Source organism: Protopterus annectens, chromosome 11.part0 (genome assembly GCF_019279795.1).
Source record: "Protopterus annectens isolate FY-2018-M chromosome 11.part0, PAN1.0, whole genome shotgun sequence".
Taxonomy (NCBI): Eukaryota; Metazoa; Chordata; order Ceratodontiformes; family Protopteridae; genus Protopterus; species Protopterus annectens.
The window spans coordinates 1,175,695,588-1,175,715,974 of NC_056745.1; the positions used below are offsets into that span (position 1 = coordinate 1,175,695,588).

At 42.1% G+C, this 20,387-nt stretch overlaps 1 protein-coding gene across 2 annotated transcripts in view; it reads right to left on the reverse strand.

Moving 5' to 3' along the window:
• SRPK2 (SRSF protein kinase 2) overlaps positions 1-20,387 on the reverse strand; it is a 3,154,866-nt gene that overhangs the window by 2,289,816 nt on the left and 844,663 nt on the right. For both annotated transcript variants that reach the window (XM_044088527.1, XM_044088528.1), the window contains exon 3: positions 5,283-5,443. In XM_044088527.1, the coding sequence (XP_043944462.1) occupies positions 5,283-5,443 (161 nt within the window). The remainder of the gene's footprint in view (positions 1-5,282; positions 5,444-20,387) is intronic.

Genomic DNA, 20,387 nt, shown 5'->3' on the forward strand with positions numbered 1-20,387 from the left:
GCATCGACCATTGTACAAACAGCATCCACTGGGGAATCCTCATATGTAGGCGAGCAAGAGGAACTAATAAGATGGCGGAAGCCATAGTCCCTAGAACTTGAAGGACTACTCTGGCCTGGACTCTTTGTTTGTTTAATAAGGATCTGATCTGACTGCGTAAAGATTCCACTCTTTCCTGTTAGCTTTCCTGACATGGTGGTTCTGTCTATTTCTGAGCCTAGATATACAATATGCTGTGAGGGAGATAAGACTGACTTTTGCAAGTTGACAGTGATACCTAGGCTGGTGCACAAGGATAGAGTCTTGTCCCTGGTCCTTATGAGTTGATGCTTGGTGGTAGCAGTGAGGAGCCAGTCATCTAGGTAATGGAAACACCTGGAATCCTTGACGTCTCAGGTGAGCCGTTACCACTGCCATGCATTTGGTAAACACTCTGGGGGCTGTAGTGAGGCCAAAGGGCAGTGTTCTGAAATGAAAATGGCTGGCTTCCAGCCGGAAGTGTGTCTCCTGGAGCGCCTGTCCATTTTGATGTGGTAGTATGCATCCTGGAGATCGATTGAGCACATCCAGTTGTCTTTCCCGATAAAGGGAAATATCGACTGCAGAGTGACCATTCGGAATTTTGATTTTCTTACATGCTTGTTGAGCCTGCTGAGATCTAGAATTGATCTCGAGTCCCCTGTCTTTTTTGGAACTAAAAAGAATCGAGAGTAAGTTCCGGATCCAACTTGCTCTGCGGGGACTTCTTGGATGACTCTTTTTTTGCAGCAATGACATGACCTCTGATGTTGCACAGTCTAGTTGGATGGGTGGTATGTCTGGAAGAGACTGGTTTGTTGGGGGTTCGGAAATAAAGGGAATCAGATAAGCTCTGGATATTACTGTGTGTACCCAATGATCTTGAATGATAGTTAGCCAGGCGCTTGGGTACAGCGATATACGACCCCTGACTGCTTCCGGAGATGGACAGTCGGGCAAAACTTCAGGGTCGATGGGAGGGACGATCAGAGAAAGCTTCTCTGTCTCCCTGATGTTGCGGACCTCCTCTGCCGTGAGGGTGGCGTCTTCCATTATATCCTCCCCCTCTGCCCCTGGGGGAGAGTTAACCTTGTGCCTGAGGAAAACCTTTTTGGGATTTGCAGAAACACATTTTTCCTCCTGTATTACCCTTGGGATAGGGTCTGAATGGGAGAGAGAAATGGACTCCAATGGCAGATAAGATTTTTCCTTCCTGCTCGCACCTAGTCAAAGTCTCTTTCACTTGGGGTCCAAAAAGAGATGAACCATCAAAGGGAACGTTAGTGAAGGAAGACTTGAAGGATTCCGAAAATTACAAAGACGCAGCCACGAATGTCTCCTAAGGGATATTCCTGCTGTCGCTGCCCTGCTCACTCCATCTGCCGCATATGAGATCAGCTTATGGAGGAGTTAGTTATGGAAGTAAGGGTGGAGAGCTGTACGGAAACCTTGTCCATGGAACCCGGAGTTACTGAAACCTGGAGGGCATCTCCTAACTCTTTCAGGAGATCTCTCTGAAGACGAGTGAAATGAGTCAGGTAATTCAGCGATCTTAGTGTAAATGCCGCTGAAGAAAAAGTATGCTTCCCATACCCGTCCATCGTCCTGGACTCCTTGTTAGGAGGATGGATATTAGAAGACGTCTCAGATAATTCCTTCTTGGTGGCTGCAGCTACCACCATAGCATCAACTGGAACTCCCTTGCTAAGGAAAGACTTGTCCTCAGGTGCTGTCATAAATTTGTTTGGCCTCCTCGGGACGGCTTCCACTGAATCTGGAGAGGTCCATGCTTTTTGCAAAATGACCCCCAAAAGTTGGTCATAAGGCAGTATCATTCAAGAGGAGGAAGGTCGGGAGCCAAAGGCCTCAAGATGCACTGATTCATCCTCAGTAGGGTTAGAAGACTTCCAATCACCCCTCTGTCTAAAGATTTCTAGGATGTCATAGAAGGAGACATCCTCAGAGGGAGATCTAGGGGACCCTTCTGATTCCTCTAAATCAATGTCTGATGTGACAGACTTAGGGGAGTCGACATGTTTCCTCTTACATAACCTCTTCCGAGGGAGCTCTCCAGTGGGATAATCTGGGGAGGTCTCGGAAGAGGGGGCACCTCCAATGGGGGCTACTTGGGCCTCTGGTTCCCTATGCTGTGGGGGTGGCAGGGAGGGGGGAGGTTGCTGCCTGCTGCTGGTGGGACACAGGTTCCAAAGGAATGGCTTTGGCAGAGGATAAAGCCTTCTCTATAGCTTCGAAAGCCTTTCCTCCCTGCTCAGAAGACTTCCGCTCCAAGGGGGCGGATGGTAGACTCCTAGCAAGAGGGAACGGCTCCAAAGCAGAAGTGGCAGCCGAGCTGAGTCGAGCCAAGGCTCCGAGAAGGAGGGTCGGTTCCGAAGAGAACCCAGGGTGACTGTCCCTCTCGGAGTCGACACAAGAGCATCGGCTCCCAGAACCCTCGGCTCCAGACTGAGCCATTGAGGATAGAGTAATTGGCTCCGAGGAAACAGGCTGAATCCCCTGAGCCAAAGGGTCAAAGACGGAGGAACCTGACGTAATAGGCTCCGACAGCGAAGCAGTCAGAGGATGAACAGTGATCAGTACGGGGGTCGGCTCAGAGACCTTTGGGTCTGGAGGGGTCAATTTTCTAGCCAGAGCTGGATCCAAAAGAAACCTCTTCACCACCCCATCAATGTCCTCATCTGATAGGGTCCCATCAATGTCCTCATCTGATAGGGTCCTTGAGGATCTGGTGGAGACTGAAAAAGACCTCCTTCTCTCCAAAATAGGAGATCTCAAATTAGGAGATACAGTCTCGATGTCGGTCAAAATCTTCGGTACCGAAGACTGTGTCAGAACCGATGGAATGGACTGCACCAAAGATGAAGCAGAGTCGGAGCAGGAACTCCTTCGTTCTGACGCTTTAGACTTTTTGGTCGGCTCCGAAGTCAGGGCCAATGATTTTCTCTTTGAAGATTTTGGCGCTGCCTGACCAAGTTCCAGCTGTTCCTGGAAGGAACTGGTCATGAGACCCCTGTCAATAAGTTTTCTCTTCCATTCGTTCAACACTCTTGTACTAAAAGTGTGACAGAAGGTGCAGGGCTCCTGTAAATGGGCTTTGCCCAGACAATATACGCAACTCTTGTGGCTGTTTGTAAGAGACATTTTCTGTGCACACCTGTCGCATTTTTTGAAGCCCGAAGGGTGATGATCCTTGTCTTTATCTTTAGACATTGTTAAACCCTAAAAATAAAAGTGTAAGGAAGAAGATATGTTTTTTTTTTTTACAACAGTCACACGCACACACAGGGAGGAAAGGCCCTCTAACTTAAATGGGCACTACGGCCCTCTAATTTAAATGTGCCGTACAGTCCTAAGGAGGAATAGGGGTTGAAAACTTTCAAAACAGTCGACAATACAGAAAAAACTATCAAGATATATATAAGATAGAAAAAGGTGATAGAAAAGGACTAAATAAGTAAAAAAAATCGTTTTACTTAGCCAACGAGCCAGTAACACACAACCTCAAAGCTTTCATAGCAAACGAGATCTGGGGAATTGCCGTGAGGCACCATGGGATAGGGGCTAGTCTCGAGCCAGTAAAAGCTCTCGAGCTTTAGTATCGGCCGAGTCGGAGCCAAATATCGGCTCCAAACCCATCCAGCAAGAATTACTGCGAGATAGGACTACATAACATTATTTGTTTTAGAAGTAACTTACTGACTGCTGTGAAGCAGACAGCAACACTGAATTTAGTTTGAAGAAGCCCGTGCTCCCAGGTGGCCTCTGACCAAGATTACTATTACCTCAAAATTGTGAGCTTACAAATTTACAGTCATGGCCCAAACTTTTATGCTGCAGAGCCATCTAGTCACAATTACGATCTTATGGTATAATCTACTTCTCTGAGGTTTATGGGAGTTGTTCAATTCTATGAGAATTGTGTGCGAGTCCACAGGCAATGGTATTCACCAGACTTATGCAAGTATAACTGCAGAGTGTATCTGTTATATCTAACATCACTGCAAAATTGGGTTTTTACATTTCTCTTAAAACATAATGACAAAAAACATAGTCCACTCCATGAACATGTAGTGAGAGGACTCTGACCCCCACAGAAAGCAGTTAGAAATGCTGTTTCATCCATTTTGCTATGGCATTTGCTGGTTATTTTTGTAGAATTTTTCTTTGTTAGCATCTTAGAAGCACTAGTTACAGTGTTACTCCTTACTCCAGTACTATATCGTGCTCTCTGACTGCACTGGGTATCATATATACCACATGGGATATATGGTCTTACTCTGCTGATTTCATACTGCTACATACTGTGGTGTTTGAATGTACTATGAAGTGCATGCACCACTGTTTTTCCATTATTTTGGTAGCACTGATGTGACACATCACTATCTGGTGTATTATTCATGTTTTCTCTCTGACATATTTATTTTTGCTAACCATCTCACTAAGCATCTCATATAACAGTATTTCTCTAAGTTTATTTTGTTTGCACCTGGTATTTCCTACTCATGTTTAATGCATCTTGTTCGTATTTTGCACAGTACTTTGAGTCGTACATGAAAACAGGGTCTATCTTAGATCAGTCCACTTATCTGATCATTAAATATAAAATAAATTAATAAATCAAAGATAACTGAAAATTAAGCATGCAACTTCAGACTCATCATTCTATCCAAAACAGTCAAAATGAGGAGGACAGTCAAAGATGACTGCTTTCTCAAACTACTTTGAGGTCACAGAAAGCAATACAGTGCGCTGATAAACTGGCACTTTTGCTCTGGCAACTCTGCAGTCCGCACAGGAAAGAAAAGAACTAATGTGAATAGGTTAAACGACAAATACTACCAGATTTTTTTTTTTTGGCTGAGAGGTCTCTTTTTTGGTAAAAAATCAACAGATCACACAGGCGGCAAGCACATATCCCGTTTCCTCTAAAATAAATAAATACATAAATAAATAACATATCTGTTATGGTCTTTGATCCACAATTTAAAAAATATAAATCGCTGAAGATTTATTTCTGAAGTACATTTTTTGCAGAAATATACTTTACTTATGTAACTTAAAAAAAAAAAAACAGTTAAACTCTGTCTAGTAAACCCTCAGGTGTAATCAAAAATAAAATAATTTCATTAGTTTCAACCAAGTGGGTCTCACAGCATCAAACTTTTCTGATGCTATGTTTCAATTGTGGAGTTCAGCAAGCTGAAGAAAAATACAGTTATGTTACCAGTTTAAAAAAAAAAGATCACCTTTGCAGTAGTCTGCAGGATCTTCTTGCTCTTCATCATCAGAGCCCAGAATTTCTTCTTCTTGTTCTGGTGGTGCTGACTCTGGTAAAGGCGGTGGTGGTGGAGGTGGAGGAGGAGGAGGAGGAGGAGCAACAAATGGACCTTTCAGCTGAGGCTCTGGCCTAAGAGAAGCAGATTAATTACCTATCAAATTACAAGAAATGAGTACCATCTTAAGTTATACCAATTAATAAAAAGAGAAGTTTCAATATTCTCAGTGAAAGAAGGCAAAGTGTTGTATACATTTTCAATCATACGTTTCATGCCAGTTCTTAAAAAAAATGTGGTAGTTCAAAACTCTTCAATAAATTTTGTTTTGAAACTTAAACTCTATAAAATGAGAGGGGGACTGCACAAATACACCTCACTTTCTATAGAAACTACCAAGGTTCTAAACATCTCAAGTTAATCCCACACAATGTTTTGGGTGTTTAAAGCCAAATTTCCTATGGAACTTTGCTCAGCAGCAGGGCTAGTGAGTACTTGTCTGTTCAAAGGCTCTTAAAATAGATTTCACTTTTTTAAATGAAATAATAGGCTGCTGTACATCACATGTATTGAAACGATAGTCAGTTTCACTAAAGAAAAAGTAATAACTATGTTGCTTTTTTGTGATTTGGATCCATTGCTTCTAGGTCACTGACAGCTCAATGCCCCCCCCCCCCCCCCCCATGTCATGTACTGTTTGATGTGCTCTTATAATAAATTGACTGTTTATTCTATATACTGAAGGCCAAACTACTGGGAAACAGACGAGGTGGGTCACATACCTTGCTTTACTATGAAGGTGGCTTCACAATCATCACATTAAATTACTATCACTAAATTTATTCCAGAGAGGAAGAAAACAATACATAAGGAATTGTGGTCAGAACTTCCTGGCTACCCAGAAGTGCAGCCTTCTACTCTCCAACTGATCGAATGTTATAGTGAAGTTACTCACTGAACAGATCATACATCAGATCATGCTGTTTTTTCTTTCCCCTTTGCCCAAGACAACCCTGACATTAATATCAAGGCAGTCTAGTGTTTACATCCAAAATCCTAAAAAAAAAAAAAATAATAAAATATATATATATATATATATATATATATATATATACATAAAATAATATTTGTTTTTGGCCTCTAGATGAACTGAAGTTTTGCCACAAAAGTAAAACAGATAAACTGTGAATATTCTTACCATGTCTACAGATTTCTAATGTAGAGGGCCAGAAAAGGTCACCATAGACAAATTCTGTTCCATTCTTCCTATCAATTCTCAGACTTTGACTACATTTTGGGACTTGCTTTATGTAGCAAGAATATACATATACACACACAAACAATGTCACACTGCTAAGCCACTAGACTCTTGATATCTATAACATTTGCTGCTATTCATATGACCATCAGCTTGATGTACTGCTCTATGAAAATTTTACTACAGATCATCAGAACCAAAAACAGCATAAATTTGGAACTGGAAGGAAACATTAGCTAGTACACTGGAAGTAAAGTCATGCTTCTCTTTGTAAGTACAAGTTTCTCCTAAAGATCAGAAAATATGATGCAGTCTCTGAGCCAACAGAGTGTTACTTATTTATTTTACTCCTTATCCACCAGGTCAGTACAATGGTCTCTTCTCAGAGGAGACCAGATGTAGTATTCGTACTTACTAGGGGAAGTTTGAATAGGACACTAAGGAACTTCACCCTATGCTTTTTGACTTGCTGGGGGAAGTTATTGCTTTCCTGTTAAAAACTGAAATGGACTACCATGGAAGTGCATAAATAATATGGAGGAGAACTATACTGGTAAAAAATAATGAAAATAGTAACAATACAGTAATAACTATTGAAAAACAAAATGACAGTGAATAAATTGTTACAAAAGTGTGCACCAGAGGTTTAGATGACAGTGTTCTTCAGCAGTTAATGGAAGGGAAAGATTTAGAAGGTGGTATGTGTTAATGTGGTCCCAAGCAGTTCAGTGCTGTATTCCCACTGAAGACAATAATGCAGGCACAGAACTGGAGGAGAAGAAGAGGTAGTAGGTTGGAAGAGCATGAGGGTAATCACAATGATGTGCCAATGCAGAATGACAGGAGGCTGTGAAGAAGCTATGCCGCGGTAATCACAAAGGCAAAAAAAAAAAAAAAGGAGAAAAAAATGCAACAAAAATGGCTGCTAAAAATGGCCATTACAGATTTCAACAAGAATCAGCAAATAAAAACCCTTCCCACCTGGGAAAGAGGAGGTCTATATTACATAAACGAAGTTTCAGAACTACGAGTACCATATGGTCGACACCATATGATCAAAGTTCTGAAACTTCGAAACTATAAAAAAAAAAAAAACTCCTAAACAAACAAAACTAAATGCTTTAAGCAAGGGGGCAAGCCCCCCTACACTCCCCGCTACTTAAATATACCAAATCCGAGATCTCGCTACAGCGTAGGAAAGGGAAATCTTCCCTTTCCGCACTATTCTCCATCAAAGCGCGATCTCGGAGTTGGTATATTTAAGTAGAGTGTGGTGTGGGGGGTGCAGGGGGGGATTGCCCCCCCCTGCTAAAACACTAACTTTACTTTTTTTTTGTTGGTTTTTGTTTTTTTTTTTAATAGTTTCGAAGTTTCAGAACTTCAACCACATGGGTTAGGACAGCATGTGATGACAAACAATTGGAAACAAAAAATTCTGATCTGGAACATAAGGAATGACCCCCTAGAAAAATACAGTTGTGTACACTTACCATAAATGTAGATGTTCGAGTGTATTCACTGTTGCAGTCATCATATTTGGGTTATATGCCTGCAGGTAGCCCTCAGCCGGCCTGAATACCAGAGTCTTTGGATTTCAGCGTCAGATGCTGTTGCTTCTTCCATGACGTCAGGTCATCAGGGTTATAAAACATGCAGCCGACGCCATTACATCAGTTTTTCTTGCCACAGTTGTCAGGTGCCCCCAAAATAGGAAGCAATTACATGGTATGGAACACCCCCAGCAAAAAGCAAATACACATGATATAAGATATGGCAAACAAAAAAGATAGGTAGAAGAAAAGAGAAGGAGGGGAAGGTAACCAGGACTGCAACAGTGAATCCACTCGAACATCTACATTTATGGTAAATGTACACAACTGTACTATGTCCTTCGTGTTTCACTGTTGTAGTCATCACATTTGGGTTGATTCCCAAAGCTAAGGAAGGGTGGAGGTAGTTAAGAAGCATTAGGACTGGCAATCAGGCCCTGTAAGACTGCTGTGGCAAATTTAGCTCTGGATTTAGAAAAGATAGGTAAGTGGTAATGCATGGTGAAGGTGTGTACAGAGCTCCAGATTGCAGCTTCCAGGATTTCCCTGGTAGGGACTCTCCTGAGGAATGCTGAAGAGGTAGATGTAGCCCTAGTGGAATGTGTTCTGATCCCCTGTGGGGTAGGCTTCCAATGGTGTTTGTAGAAGAAATGGATGCAGTGTGCTATCCATTTAGAAATGGTTTGCTTTGAAATGGCCTTGCCTTCTGCCCTTGTAGCAAAGCTGACTAGCAGCTGGTCAGATTTTCTGAGAGGCTTAGTCCTGTCCAGATAGAACCTAAGCTGCCTGTGCAAGCCAAGGAGTGCAGGATCCTTTCCCCTTTATTCTGAGGATTAGGGAAAAAGTTGGCAAATGAATGGACTGGTTTAAAGCCACACTAGACACCACCTTGGGCATAAAAGATGGGTTAGTCCTGAGGAAAACCCTGTCCACATGGAAGATAATGAAGGGTTCCCCTGCCGTAAGGGCCTGCAATTCAGACACTCTTCTTGCTGAAGTGATGGCTAGAAGTAAAGCTGTTTTCCATGAAAGGAATTTTAACTCTGCTGTAGCAGCAGGTTCAAAAGGCGGAAGCATGAGCTTTTCTAATACAAAGTTAAGGTCCCAGGCTGGAGTGGGAACTCTCCTGGGGGGGGTCTTAAATTTTTGGCTCCTCTCAGGAACTGTTTTACCAGAGGATGAGGAAAGAGGAGTGTCTCAGTATTATAATGAGCTGAAATGGCAGAGGCATGAATCTTAATTAAAGAGAAGGACAGGCCCTTGTGGAGCATTTCTGTTAAGTAATCTAGTATATGAGGTAAGCTGGACACAGTCATGTCCCTTCCCTGGGAGTGGCTCCAAGAACAGTATCTTTTCCACTTTTCCGAATAGGATTTTCTAATACTAGGCCTCCTTGCCTCAAGAATGACATCCAGCACCTGCTTACTGAGGGTCGCTGGTGATGAGTTCAGGAGACGAGCTAGGCTGTAAGGTTCAGAGTCTATAGTTGAGGGTGCAGAACCTGGCCCCCCTGCTGGGACAGCAGGGAAGGAGTCTGAGGCAGGTGCCATGGTGGCAGTACTGTCAGACTTCATAAAAGTGGGTACCAGTGCTGGCATGGCCAGTCTGGTGCAATCAGGATTGTCCTTGGCTTGTCCAGTTTGATCCCTAGTAGAACCTTCGAGAGGAGGGCAGAAGGGGAAAGGCATAGATTGAGAGGCTTTCCCAGGTAAAGGACTTGGCATCCACTTTCTAAGCTTGGCTGTGGGGAGTTCTGGTGCAATATTTGTTTTGAGGGGAAGCAAAAAGGTCCACCTCTGGAGCCCCCCCACCTGTTCCTCAAAAGCTTGAATATTTTTGGTTCCAGTTTCCACTCGTGTGGGTCCATGAGATTTCTGCTCAAGTCATCTGCCAAAAAATTTAGTTTGCCTGGCAGGAATTGAGCTTGCAGGTGCACTTGGCTGCTCAAGGCTGTGTTCCACAGAGCCATGGCTAATCTGCAAAGTGGGTAGGAACGGGTTCCCCCCTGCTTGTTTATGTACCACATAACTGTGGTGTTGTCTGTCTTTACCAATAGTTGTCCTGGAAGAATAAGGCCTTTGAAGGCTGTCAGAGCATTCTGTACAGCTAACACTTTTTTGATTGATATGCAGGTGCCTTTGCTTTGGGTTCCAATTGCCCTGAATGCACTGCCCTGCCATGTGAGCCCCCCCATGCATAGTCTGATGCGTCTGTTGTTAGGGTTTGGGCGGCAGGGGGTAGAGTGAAAGGGAGTCCCTTGTTGTGGTTGCAGGCCTCTGCCCACCAAAGGAACTCTGTCCTTCGGCAAGGAATGATAGGAATCATTGTTTCCAGGTCCTGAGAATGTTGACACCAGAGACTTTTTAGGTACCAATGAAGTTTCCTCATATGCAATCTTGCATATGGAATTAGTAGAATGTAAGAGGCCATGAACCCTAGGGCTTGCAATATTTTTCTTGCAGATAGCTGGGTTTTGGTGGCCAGTAGATTGAAGTAGTTTGTCAAATAAATTTGTTTCTCTGGAGTGAGGAATGCCATTTGGGTAGTTGTGTTCAAGCTTGCTCCCAGGAATACAATCTGTTGGCTGGGTACCAGCTGTGATTTCTTTTCATTGATGGTGTATCCCAGTGAAGTTAGAAGTCGCTTTACAAATGCCAGGTGCTGTAGTAGCAATTCCTGACTGTCCGCCTGAATCAGGCAATCGTTCAAGTATGTGTAAATTTGAATTCTTCTCTGCCTGCAAGATGCAATGACTGGATCTAGGCACTTTGTGAACACTCTGGACACAGTAGATAAGCAAAAGGGAAGTGCAGAGAACTGATAATGCATGGAGCCTGCTTTGAATTGTAGGTATTTCCTGCAAGATTCCCTTATGGGAATGTACAGATAAGCTTCTTTTAAGTCTAGGGTTGTTAGCCAGGAATCATTGGCTAGCATAGGAAGCAGCTGGTGGAGAGTTAGCATTTTGAATTTTGGAACCACAAGAAAGGTGTTGAGAAAAGACAGATCCAGGATAGGATGCCAAGAGTTTTCTTTTCTGGGTACCAGAAATAGTCTGGAATAAAAGCCTTGTCCCCTTTGTTCTGCTGGGACAGGTTGAATAGCCTTGACACTGAGAAGAGAAAGTACTTGCTTTTGGGCCTCTACCCACTGGCTTGGGGGGAGGTCTGGCCATCCGCTTAGGGTTTGGGAGTGAGTGGAAGTGGAATCTGTATCCCTGGGAAACAATGTTTAAGACCCATCTGTCCTAGGTAATGTACTCCCAGTTTTTGGCATGCAGGGCAAGTTTCCCTCCTAATGGTGCAAGTACTTGAGCAAGGCTTGGAAGAGTTGAGGATAAGTCACTGTGCAATTTTACCATAAGATGGAGGCTTACTACTCCTTGTTTTGGATGTGGGAGCACTCCATTGCTTAGATCTGTGCATAACCTGAGACTGAAGTCTTGGTGGTCTGCTGCCCCTGGGTTTGGACTGAGGAGGCTTGGAAGGGACTGGAAAGGACCAGTTTTTAAAAGGCCAATGCCTACTGAATCTAGGTGGCTGTACTTATAAGAAATCTTTAACAGTTTGCACAAATTTAGCTTTTGCCTCCATCCTTTTGAGGACTTCTTCTGCTTTATTGCCAAATAGACGCTCTTGGTTTAATGGTGCATCAAGTAATTTTGCTTTGACATGATCTGGTAAGTTTTGTTCCTTAAGCCAAGCATGCCTTCTAAGAACAGACCCAGTGGCAGCAGCCCTGCAAGATGCTTCTAAGGCATCAAATCCACATTGCAAAGTATGTTTACCAACTTGGTTGGCAGAATGCATTAACTCTGTAAATCTTTGTGTTCTGCACAATCAGGAATCAACACAATTTTCTGTTTAATTAGCTCCATAATATGCTGCTGATACTTTAACATATGAAACTGGCAATTTAAAGCCCTAATGGTAAGAGTAGCAGAGGTGTATATCTTCTTACCCAATCTGTCTAACGCCCTAGAATCCCTGTCCGAAGGGGTAAGATTTTTGGCAGTTGTAGCCTTAATGCCTTTAGTTCCCTGGGAAATGGTCTTTGGATCCACAGTAAGATTCTTAAAGAGGAATTTGTGGGAGTCAGGTACTCTATAGTACCTGTCAGGTTTCCTGGGAGCTGGAGGCAAAGTATCAGGGGCAAGGCTGGATTCCAAAAAGACATCTACAATTTCCAGAACAGGAGGGATAGCTAGAGGCCTGTGCTGAGGCAAGTTTAAAAATTCCCCGAGTCTCTTTTTGGACTGAGAGTAGTCCTGGCTCTCCCAGCGGAAATGCTCTCTAAGGGTATGCAGGGTTTCACCAAAAGAAAAATCTTCTAGAGGGGAAACAGAGGGAATGGAATCCTCTGCATCAGAATCCTCATAGGTAGATAAGGATATGTCCTGGTAATCAGAAGGATCAGAGTTATCAGACTCCTGATCTGAATAATCAGAAGGAAAATCAGTTCTTGGTCTTTTTGAGGGGGAAGGCTGGCTTCCCCTAATTAAAGTAATGAGGTCTTCAGCATTAGTCTAAGCATTTGTTTTTGAAGCATGTGGGCCTGAGAATGCACTTTGGTCATCGGTTTCCTAGGTGTAGTGTGAACTTTAGGCCTGAGAAATTCGGTATTTTTGGTTTGAAATGAAGTCATCGGTTTAATATGAAAGTCAGAAGGCCTGAATACACCCTCAGAAGCCGATGCCTGCACAGCGACTCCGGACCCATCCAAGGTAGAGACATCCGCAGGTTCTACAGTCGAAGAAGCATCTCATGGCATACTCCGAATGGGTCTCAGTAGAGGCTTGCGAATCTGTAGAAGCAGGTATCAGGGGGTGCGAAAGCACCTGAGTACCGGCGACTAGCTTAGCGGTAGTGTCGTTGGCAGTTTTGGACCTATGCTGTCTTTGTCTTTATCCTTACGTTTTTTTCGGAAGATCGGTAATCGGATGGCTTATTGAAGCCATTTCGGAGTACGGAGATCAAGAGCGAAAGAATTTAGCTACAAAAATAGCCCCGATGACGAATAGTTCGGGCGTTGAACAAGGCACAAAACCGACAACGAGGGACGTCGTGGTCTGGGTCTAAACAGGTGACACAGTAAGAATGAAAATCTCTGTGAGGTATTTGCTTTCCACAGGCAAGACAATTATTAATTTTTTCTGACATCGGTCAGAGCAAAAAAAAAAAAGGATCCCCAACGGGGTATTTATCTTTTAGAAGACTTCTGGTCTGAAACTCGAAAAACGAAACTTTCAGGAGGCGGCCGACCCACACTTGCGAACTGCTTTTGCTTCGGGCACCGCACGGCAAGAAAGACTGATGTAATGGTGTCGGCTGCATGTTTTATACCCCTGACGACCTGACGTCATGGAAGAAGCAACAGCATCTGACGCAGAAATCCCACGACTCTGGTATTCGGGCTGGCTGAGGGCTACCTGCAGGCAGATAACCCAAATGTGATGACTGCAACAGTGAAACACGAAGAACATGGAGGAATTTCCTCCCACTGCCATCTGTAACCTTGATGAATGATTTTTAGAAACCATTTGCCTGAAACAACCTGTTGCTAAAGAGAGATATGAAGATTCAGTCCTAATGGAGCCAGGATGGGTGGAAGTCACAAGGTCTCTAGGACAGTCATTCAGACTTGTTGGACTGTCTTTCGTTTTGGGAGGTTCAAGACCTCCTTTTGGAACATCCTTACCATTTCTTCTTAAATATCTGTTTACCTGAATTTTGTTGAAACTGTTTTATTCTGTTTTCTGCCAAAACTGGATGACAATATAAAAAGTCTCTTGGACAATTTGGAAAAGGAGGCCTGAAAAATCTTAGAGATTCCCTGGATCAGCTTGCCCCTTTCATCACACTCTTTGATCACTTCTGCAGCAAAGGGGCCAAACATTAAATATCTATCCAAGGGAGAATTTAAAATCTGATGTTTATCATCATCTGGGAGGTTCCAAGAATGCAGCCATGCAAAACTCCTTAAAAACAGTCCCAGTGGAGACAGCCATGGAAGAAGTATCAACACAGTCATACACACACACACACACTGTAAACAATGAGTAGCAACCTGTTCAACAGAAAAAACTAAGTTATGTAAAGCAGATTTTTCCATCACAAGAAGAAACTGCAGTTAAACATTCCTCATACTTTCACATTTTGTTAGAACAACCCACCTACCTTCTTATCTAATCTATATCTTAATTACTCCATTTATCTCCACACCACCATGCTCTACCGCCATTATTTTCAGTTCTAATTCTGCTTCTCTGCTACTTCTAATAGGTGAGGATCTCTGCATTTACTAAAATAACATGTCCAATTATAGTCTATTTTACTGATATTACCCTGTCTATGCAATTCCATCATGATACAATGGTGCCTCCTATAAAAATATCCTCTCTGCCATATTTTGTTAAACTTTCTATGAAAAATGTATGTCTGCAGACATGACTGTTAATTTTCTCTGTAAAAAATTTGAATATGTTAGATATGCTTAGACATGCCTGTTTATCTTCCCATGTAAAAATGTATGTATATGCTTTTGGGGTTCCTGCAAGTTGACTCGTCTTCTCTGTTTTTCTTTCTGTTGTTAATTATGTAAAACCTATATATATATATATATATATATATATATATATATATATATATATATATATATATATATATATATATATATGTGTGTAGATAGATATACACACACATACATAAATATAATATATATATATATATATATATATATATATATATAATATATATATATATATATATATATGGATTTACCTTACTAGATCGACATGTGAAAACAGCGAAAATGACTTCACCGACGCCAGAAGATCGACAAAACAGCGAAAACGACTTCACCGACGCCAGAAGATCGACAAGGCAGAAGACCGACGGAGGAAGACACCGACGCTGAGAACACTGCGATGGGGAAAGGATGTGTAAGTATGTGGTAGTGACGGACGTTAGGGTGCGAGTAAGGTAAGAAGGTAAGTATGCGATGTTGACGGTGTGTAGGGGTAGGGGTGGGATAAGTGAGTTAGGGTTAGGGCGCGGGTTAGGTAAGGGTGCAAGTAAGGTAAGTGTGCGATGTTGGCGGTCTGTAGGGGTAGGGGTGGGATAAGTGAGTTAGGGCGCGGGTTAGGTAAGGGTGTGAGTAAGGTAAGTGTGCGATGTTGGTGGTCTGTAGGGGTAGGGGTGGGATAAGTGAGTTAGGGTTAGGGCGCGGGTTAGGTGAGTGTGCGATAGTGACGGACCTTAGGGTAAGGGTTTGGGTTAGGGTTGTAGATAGTTGTGTATGTATGGGTTAGTGTTGGTTTGTAAGGATTTTGGTGTGCTTGTGTTGTGTGTGTGGGTTTTGGATAGGGATTTGTTTTGTTTGTTGGTATGATGTGTCGGGTGTATGCGGTGTCGTGTTTGTGCACTGTCGATCTTCTGGCGTCGGTGAAGTCATTTTCGATCTTCTGGCATCGGTGAAGGCGGTTTCGCTGTTTTAACATGTCGATCTAGTAAGGTAGCTCCATATATATATATATATATATATATATATATATATATATATATATATATATATATATATTTTTTTTTCCTTTTTTTTTAATTGGAGCTTTTTTCCCCGGGAGTCCTCCGAAATGTTTTTTATTTTACCCAGCTGAACTTTTCCCGGCAATCAAATGTCAAACAAAATAAAAACAAATAAACTACAACATATGAGACCGACAATTCAAAATTCTGAAAATCAAAGTTGCAGAAGTATAAACTTTCTTCCCCATACCTATCAAGAATTTTCCCATCTTTATCAGAAAAAATAGGATTGGAATTAAGTGCTCAGTAGCAGGGGAGTCGACTAAAGCTATAGCTACTGGGTCAGGTTTGGGAATAGTGTACAAAAATGTAAAAGACTATGGAACTTTACATATCCTATTTGCCTTTTTAGGGGCAGATTGCTGACTATCAGAAAAAAAAACTGCAGGCAGTAACACTTTCTCTAGATCAGGCACAACAGGAAGAATGGGTTTAGGTCTGGAAAATCCTTCCTTAACAACTCAAAAGTATTTTCTGAGGGACTGAGAAACCTCAGTCCTCTCCCACTGAAAACACTGGCACATCCTAGCAAGAGTCTCTGAGAAAGAGAACCCTCACAGGGAGAATCAGAAACTAAGCTCTCTTTTGAGTCTGAATCAGAAATCTGAGGGGGAAAAGAATTGTATCTGTCCCTGCATCTTCCTGTTCAGATTCAGAATCTGAAATCTCTTCAAGAAAAGAGGAACTCTTCATTTTACCATAAACTACTTTACAAAAAAAAATGTATTAAACCCCAAGTGAGACCCAGTAAACTACTCCTATCCAAAGAAATTCAAGGAGAAGATACATGTTTGGTTTTCTGTTTCTTTTTTTACAGGAAAATGGGGTCAACTGTGTTATTAACTACAGCAGCTGTTTTCCCTTGGATGGGCACAGCATTCTGACACAACAGGGAAACCTTCCCTGTTCCTCTCCCAGGACTGACATGAGTGGCACTCCCCTGCCCACTGAAGGGACTTCAGCAGCTCCACAGGATGTGGCTAAATGGCTGTAGGTGCTATACCAGAGGGATCTGTGGTAAAATAGGAGTGGTCTGGTGTACAGCAAATGGCCACAGCAGAGTCACCCACATGGAGTTGAGGCAAACTGCTAGCCTGGTGTGGTGGGAAAGGCGGCTTGCTTATTTTTTTTTTCTTTTTGTGGCTGGAAGAAGGACCAAATGTGGAACCTGTAGTCTGGTCCATGGTCAAGCCAAAAATGATGCCTCTTTGCATAGAAAGACAATCAGCAATTGTTGGTAAACACTACCAGTTTAAAGCTACATTACAGTCTCAAGACAGTTTATTAAAACAAAACACTCCTACCTTTAAAATAACTTTCCTGAAGATGAAAGTAATAAAACATCAACAAAATTAAGAAAATGGATGTTAGTTTTCCCCCAAAGGGAACTTATCTGCTAAGCAAAGAAAAGCACAAGCTGAACGTTGCTCTTCAAAAGCCTCAGAAGGGCATACTCTTTGGTGGCAGTAAAACTCTGGAGGACTTCAAACCCAAACTTGCTTTTTATTCAGCTCAGCTTGTACAGCTTGACAGTTTAGGTATGTGGAAGGTGCTCTTAGGCTTTGGAAGCTGGATGACTGTTATACTCTTGGCAGGATATAACCCCATATAGCTAAGGCTACTGCAACAGTGATCAATATGATGAACAATAAGAAAATGCTACCTACTCCTAACAGAGACTGCCACATATGGACATTAAGAACAGAAGCAATCTGAAGAAAGTTATATAATACACATCCACTCATTACTGGAGAAAGAAAATCTGATTAGAATACTATCAGGCTTTGGAAAAAATACAACACAAAATTGTATACCATTTATATGGTCTAAATGCAATTAAACCATACACAAAGGTGGTCCCTCTACAGATCCAGGCAATCACAGGTCCAACAACCTCATTACACTTATATGCAAAGACATGGCATATATCATAGCAGAACTCATTTATTCAGACACAAGAAACTTAACGCATCTAGATCCTAATCAGTTAAGTTTGGTGAAGGGCAGGTCTTGTCTCCTGAACCTAGTAAGCTTCTTTGAAAAAGTTACAGAGGCTGAGGACGGTGGTCACTCCATGCAAAATATTTAGCTTAATCTGGCCAAAGTTTCTGACACTAGCAGGATCAGCAGTATGACATTTAAATAAAAACTGACATTCCACAATTAACAGCCCTAAAGGCCAAAGTAGAAGCAGTGTAAACTTTCTTACCAATCCTCTCCATTGCTCTACTATCCTTATCGGAAAGCAAATGTTTGGAAAGGGCAAAAGCTTAGAAGATTGGTCAGAAGAGACGGACACCACAGCAGGATCAGCAGAATGACATTTAAATAAAAATTGACAGTCTTCAGGAACCTTATAGAACCTATCATGTTTCTTAGGGGCAGGAGGCTGAGAATCAGGAGACTTGGAATCAGCACTGAAAGTATCTAACAAGGCAGTCAACACAGGAGGAACTACCAATGGTTTAGGAGTATCCACCTGAAACAACTCATACTATCTTCTTTTAATATCAGAAACTTTAGAAGAATCCCACTTAAAGTACTCCATCATCCTTGCAATTGAGTCCTCAAAGTATAACTCCTCAAAAGAGGACTCAGGGCTAACAAAGTCCTCTTCATCAGAACCAAATCAGAAAATAAGCCCTAAGTAAATTCTTGCCATTCCCTTTGAGGATCCTTAGGATGGACCAAACCATGCTTCAGCTTTTTTTTTTCTTGGAAGGGACATCAGCCCTAACAATTACTGGAGGTTCCAACCCTTGGTGAGATCGATAAGGCAACCAGGAACCTCCTCCCTTCCCAATATCTACGGAATCCCTCTAGGACCCTCTGAGATGATCAACCTCGGTTCCCCCTCAACATCTGGAGAAGGCACTTGCAAAGCCTCAGAGGATGTGCGAAAAGACAGATCCATGCCAGCCTCCGAAGAGGATGCAGCAGTGGAATCTGATATAGGAGTTGAACAACCTACAGAGCTACAACCAGCTTCTAGAGGGACATCCAATGAAGGCTAGACAGTTTAAGAATCTCGTTGAGACTTCTTGGTGTCCTTCTTACCTAGTGAGAGGGTATCTCAGGGTTAAAGGATTCTGCCACGGTACGCCTGACTAACTCCTGAAGCCACTTTTTTGTTTTTAAGATAGTTGGCCAGGGAAGACAAAGGGCTTCTGAGTGCCCTAGGCACAAATGCCTTACAGATACTACATGGGAAGCATCCAAACAAGAAAGATATCATTCGTGAAGATCCTTATGGGGAATTCTGCCTCCCACACTGACATTTTCCCTTCTTGGATGAGATGAACTCTAGATAGCAAAATAAAATACAAGACCAAGAAAATTAAAAACAAAAACAAGAAAAAAACAACCCCAATGGGGCACTTATCTGGTGGCCAAGTATTCAGTACAGCAGCAAGACACTCAAACCAACTAGCAATAATGGCATTCAAACTGGTAACAATGTAGTTCTGGGTAGTTGTGTCCATACGCCCCTTTTATGCCCTACGTTCTGTGCACGGAGCATAAATGTGATGTACGGCACATGTAAGATCATTAGGCTTTTGTATACTGGCTAAGCGTTGGGCTGACCTGAGTGGGAGATCCCTTCTGTTTTGGATACTGCAACAGTGATACACAAGGACAACTGGTATTATGAAAATGGTCAAGTCAAATGCAAAAAAGTACAGCTTAACAGCATTTTGGTAAAAAAAGCTGTTCCCACCTCATATGTTTAAATGGTACTCCTCTTCTGACAGACATGGTTGTAAAACACCTTGTTCATAGGGTAGTACTAAGCTAACTGCCCTTGCGAGACACTTTTAGCCTAGCCAGTTATTCCCTGTGAGATTCAAACCCTGTACCTTGTGTTTGTAAGGCAAACACCTTAACCATTAGGCCACCTTGATCATCATGTTTCCATTACAGTCAGTAAATCACATCTGACCAGTTAATTTTTAAGAGAATACCTTAAAGATCCAAAGAAGTCATCCTGCCACAGTAATATTTTGTGTGCTGTGACTACTGCATGGTGCACAGTACCTTCAACTGGCTTGAACTTCAACACATCTCTGTCTCCCAGCTAATGGGGAGTGATTTGTGAGGCTGTGGGCAAATGTGATAGTTTTGTTTAAGGTGCTTCCTAGTCTGTGTTTGGTTGAAAAGTTAAGATTTGTGAATACTGTTGAGGCACTATATGACAGCAGGAAGGAGAAGGGAGGTGACAGCTTTTTAAATTTTTTTTTTTTTTTTACTATAATCACTTAGTAGGTTGCTCTTTACTATAATCACTTAGTAGGCACTTTGCTCTTTAAAGACAGTCTAGTTTATAATGGGTCTTTTTTGCTGTAGTATTAATGTGCAGATCAAATTTTAACTTGTTATCAATGATTACTAAAAGTTATTTTTTGTAGGTGATGTTTTCAATTTGTGTGTTGTTTGAGACGATAATATTAAGGTCAGTATTGTTCTGATTTTTGTTTTTAGGAAGGAATGGAATTGGTTTGGTTATGTTGGAGTTTAAGAGTAACTGAGATTTATTTAGCCAGTTTTGTATAGAGGTGTAAACTTCCTGTGTGATGGTTTCTAAGGTGAGAAGATTTGGAGCTGAGCAAACTAAAGTTGAATTGTCAGCATATTGATTTATGGTGGAGAGTTCTGATTCCTTGTGCAGGTTATTTATAAAGATACTGAA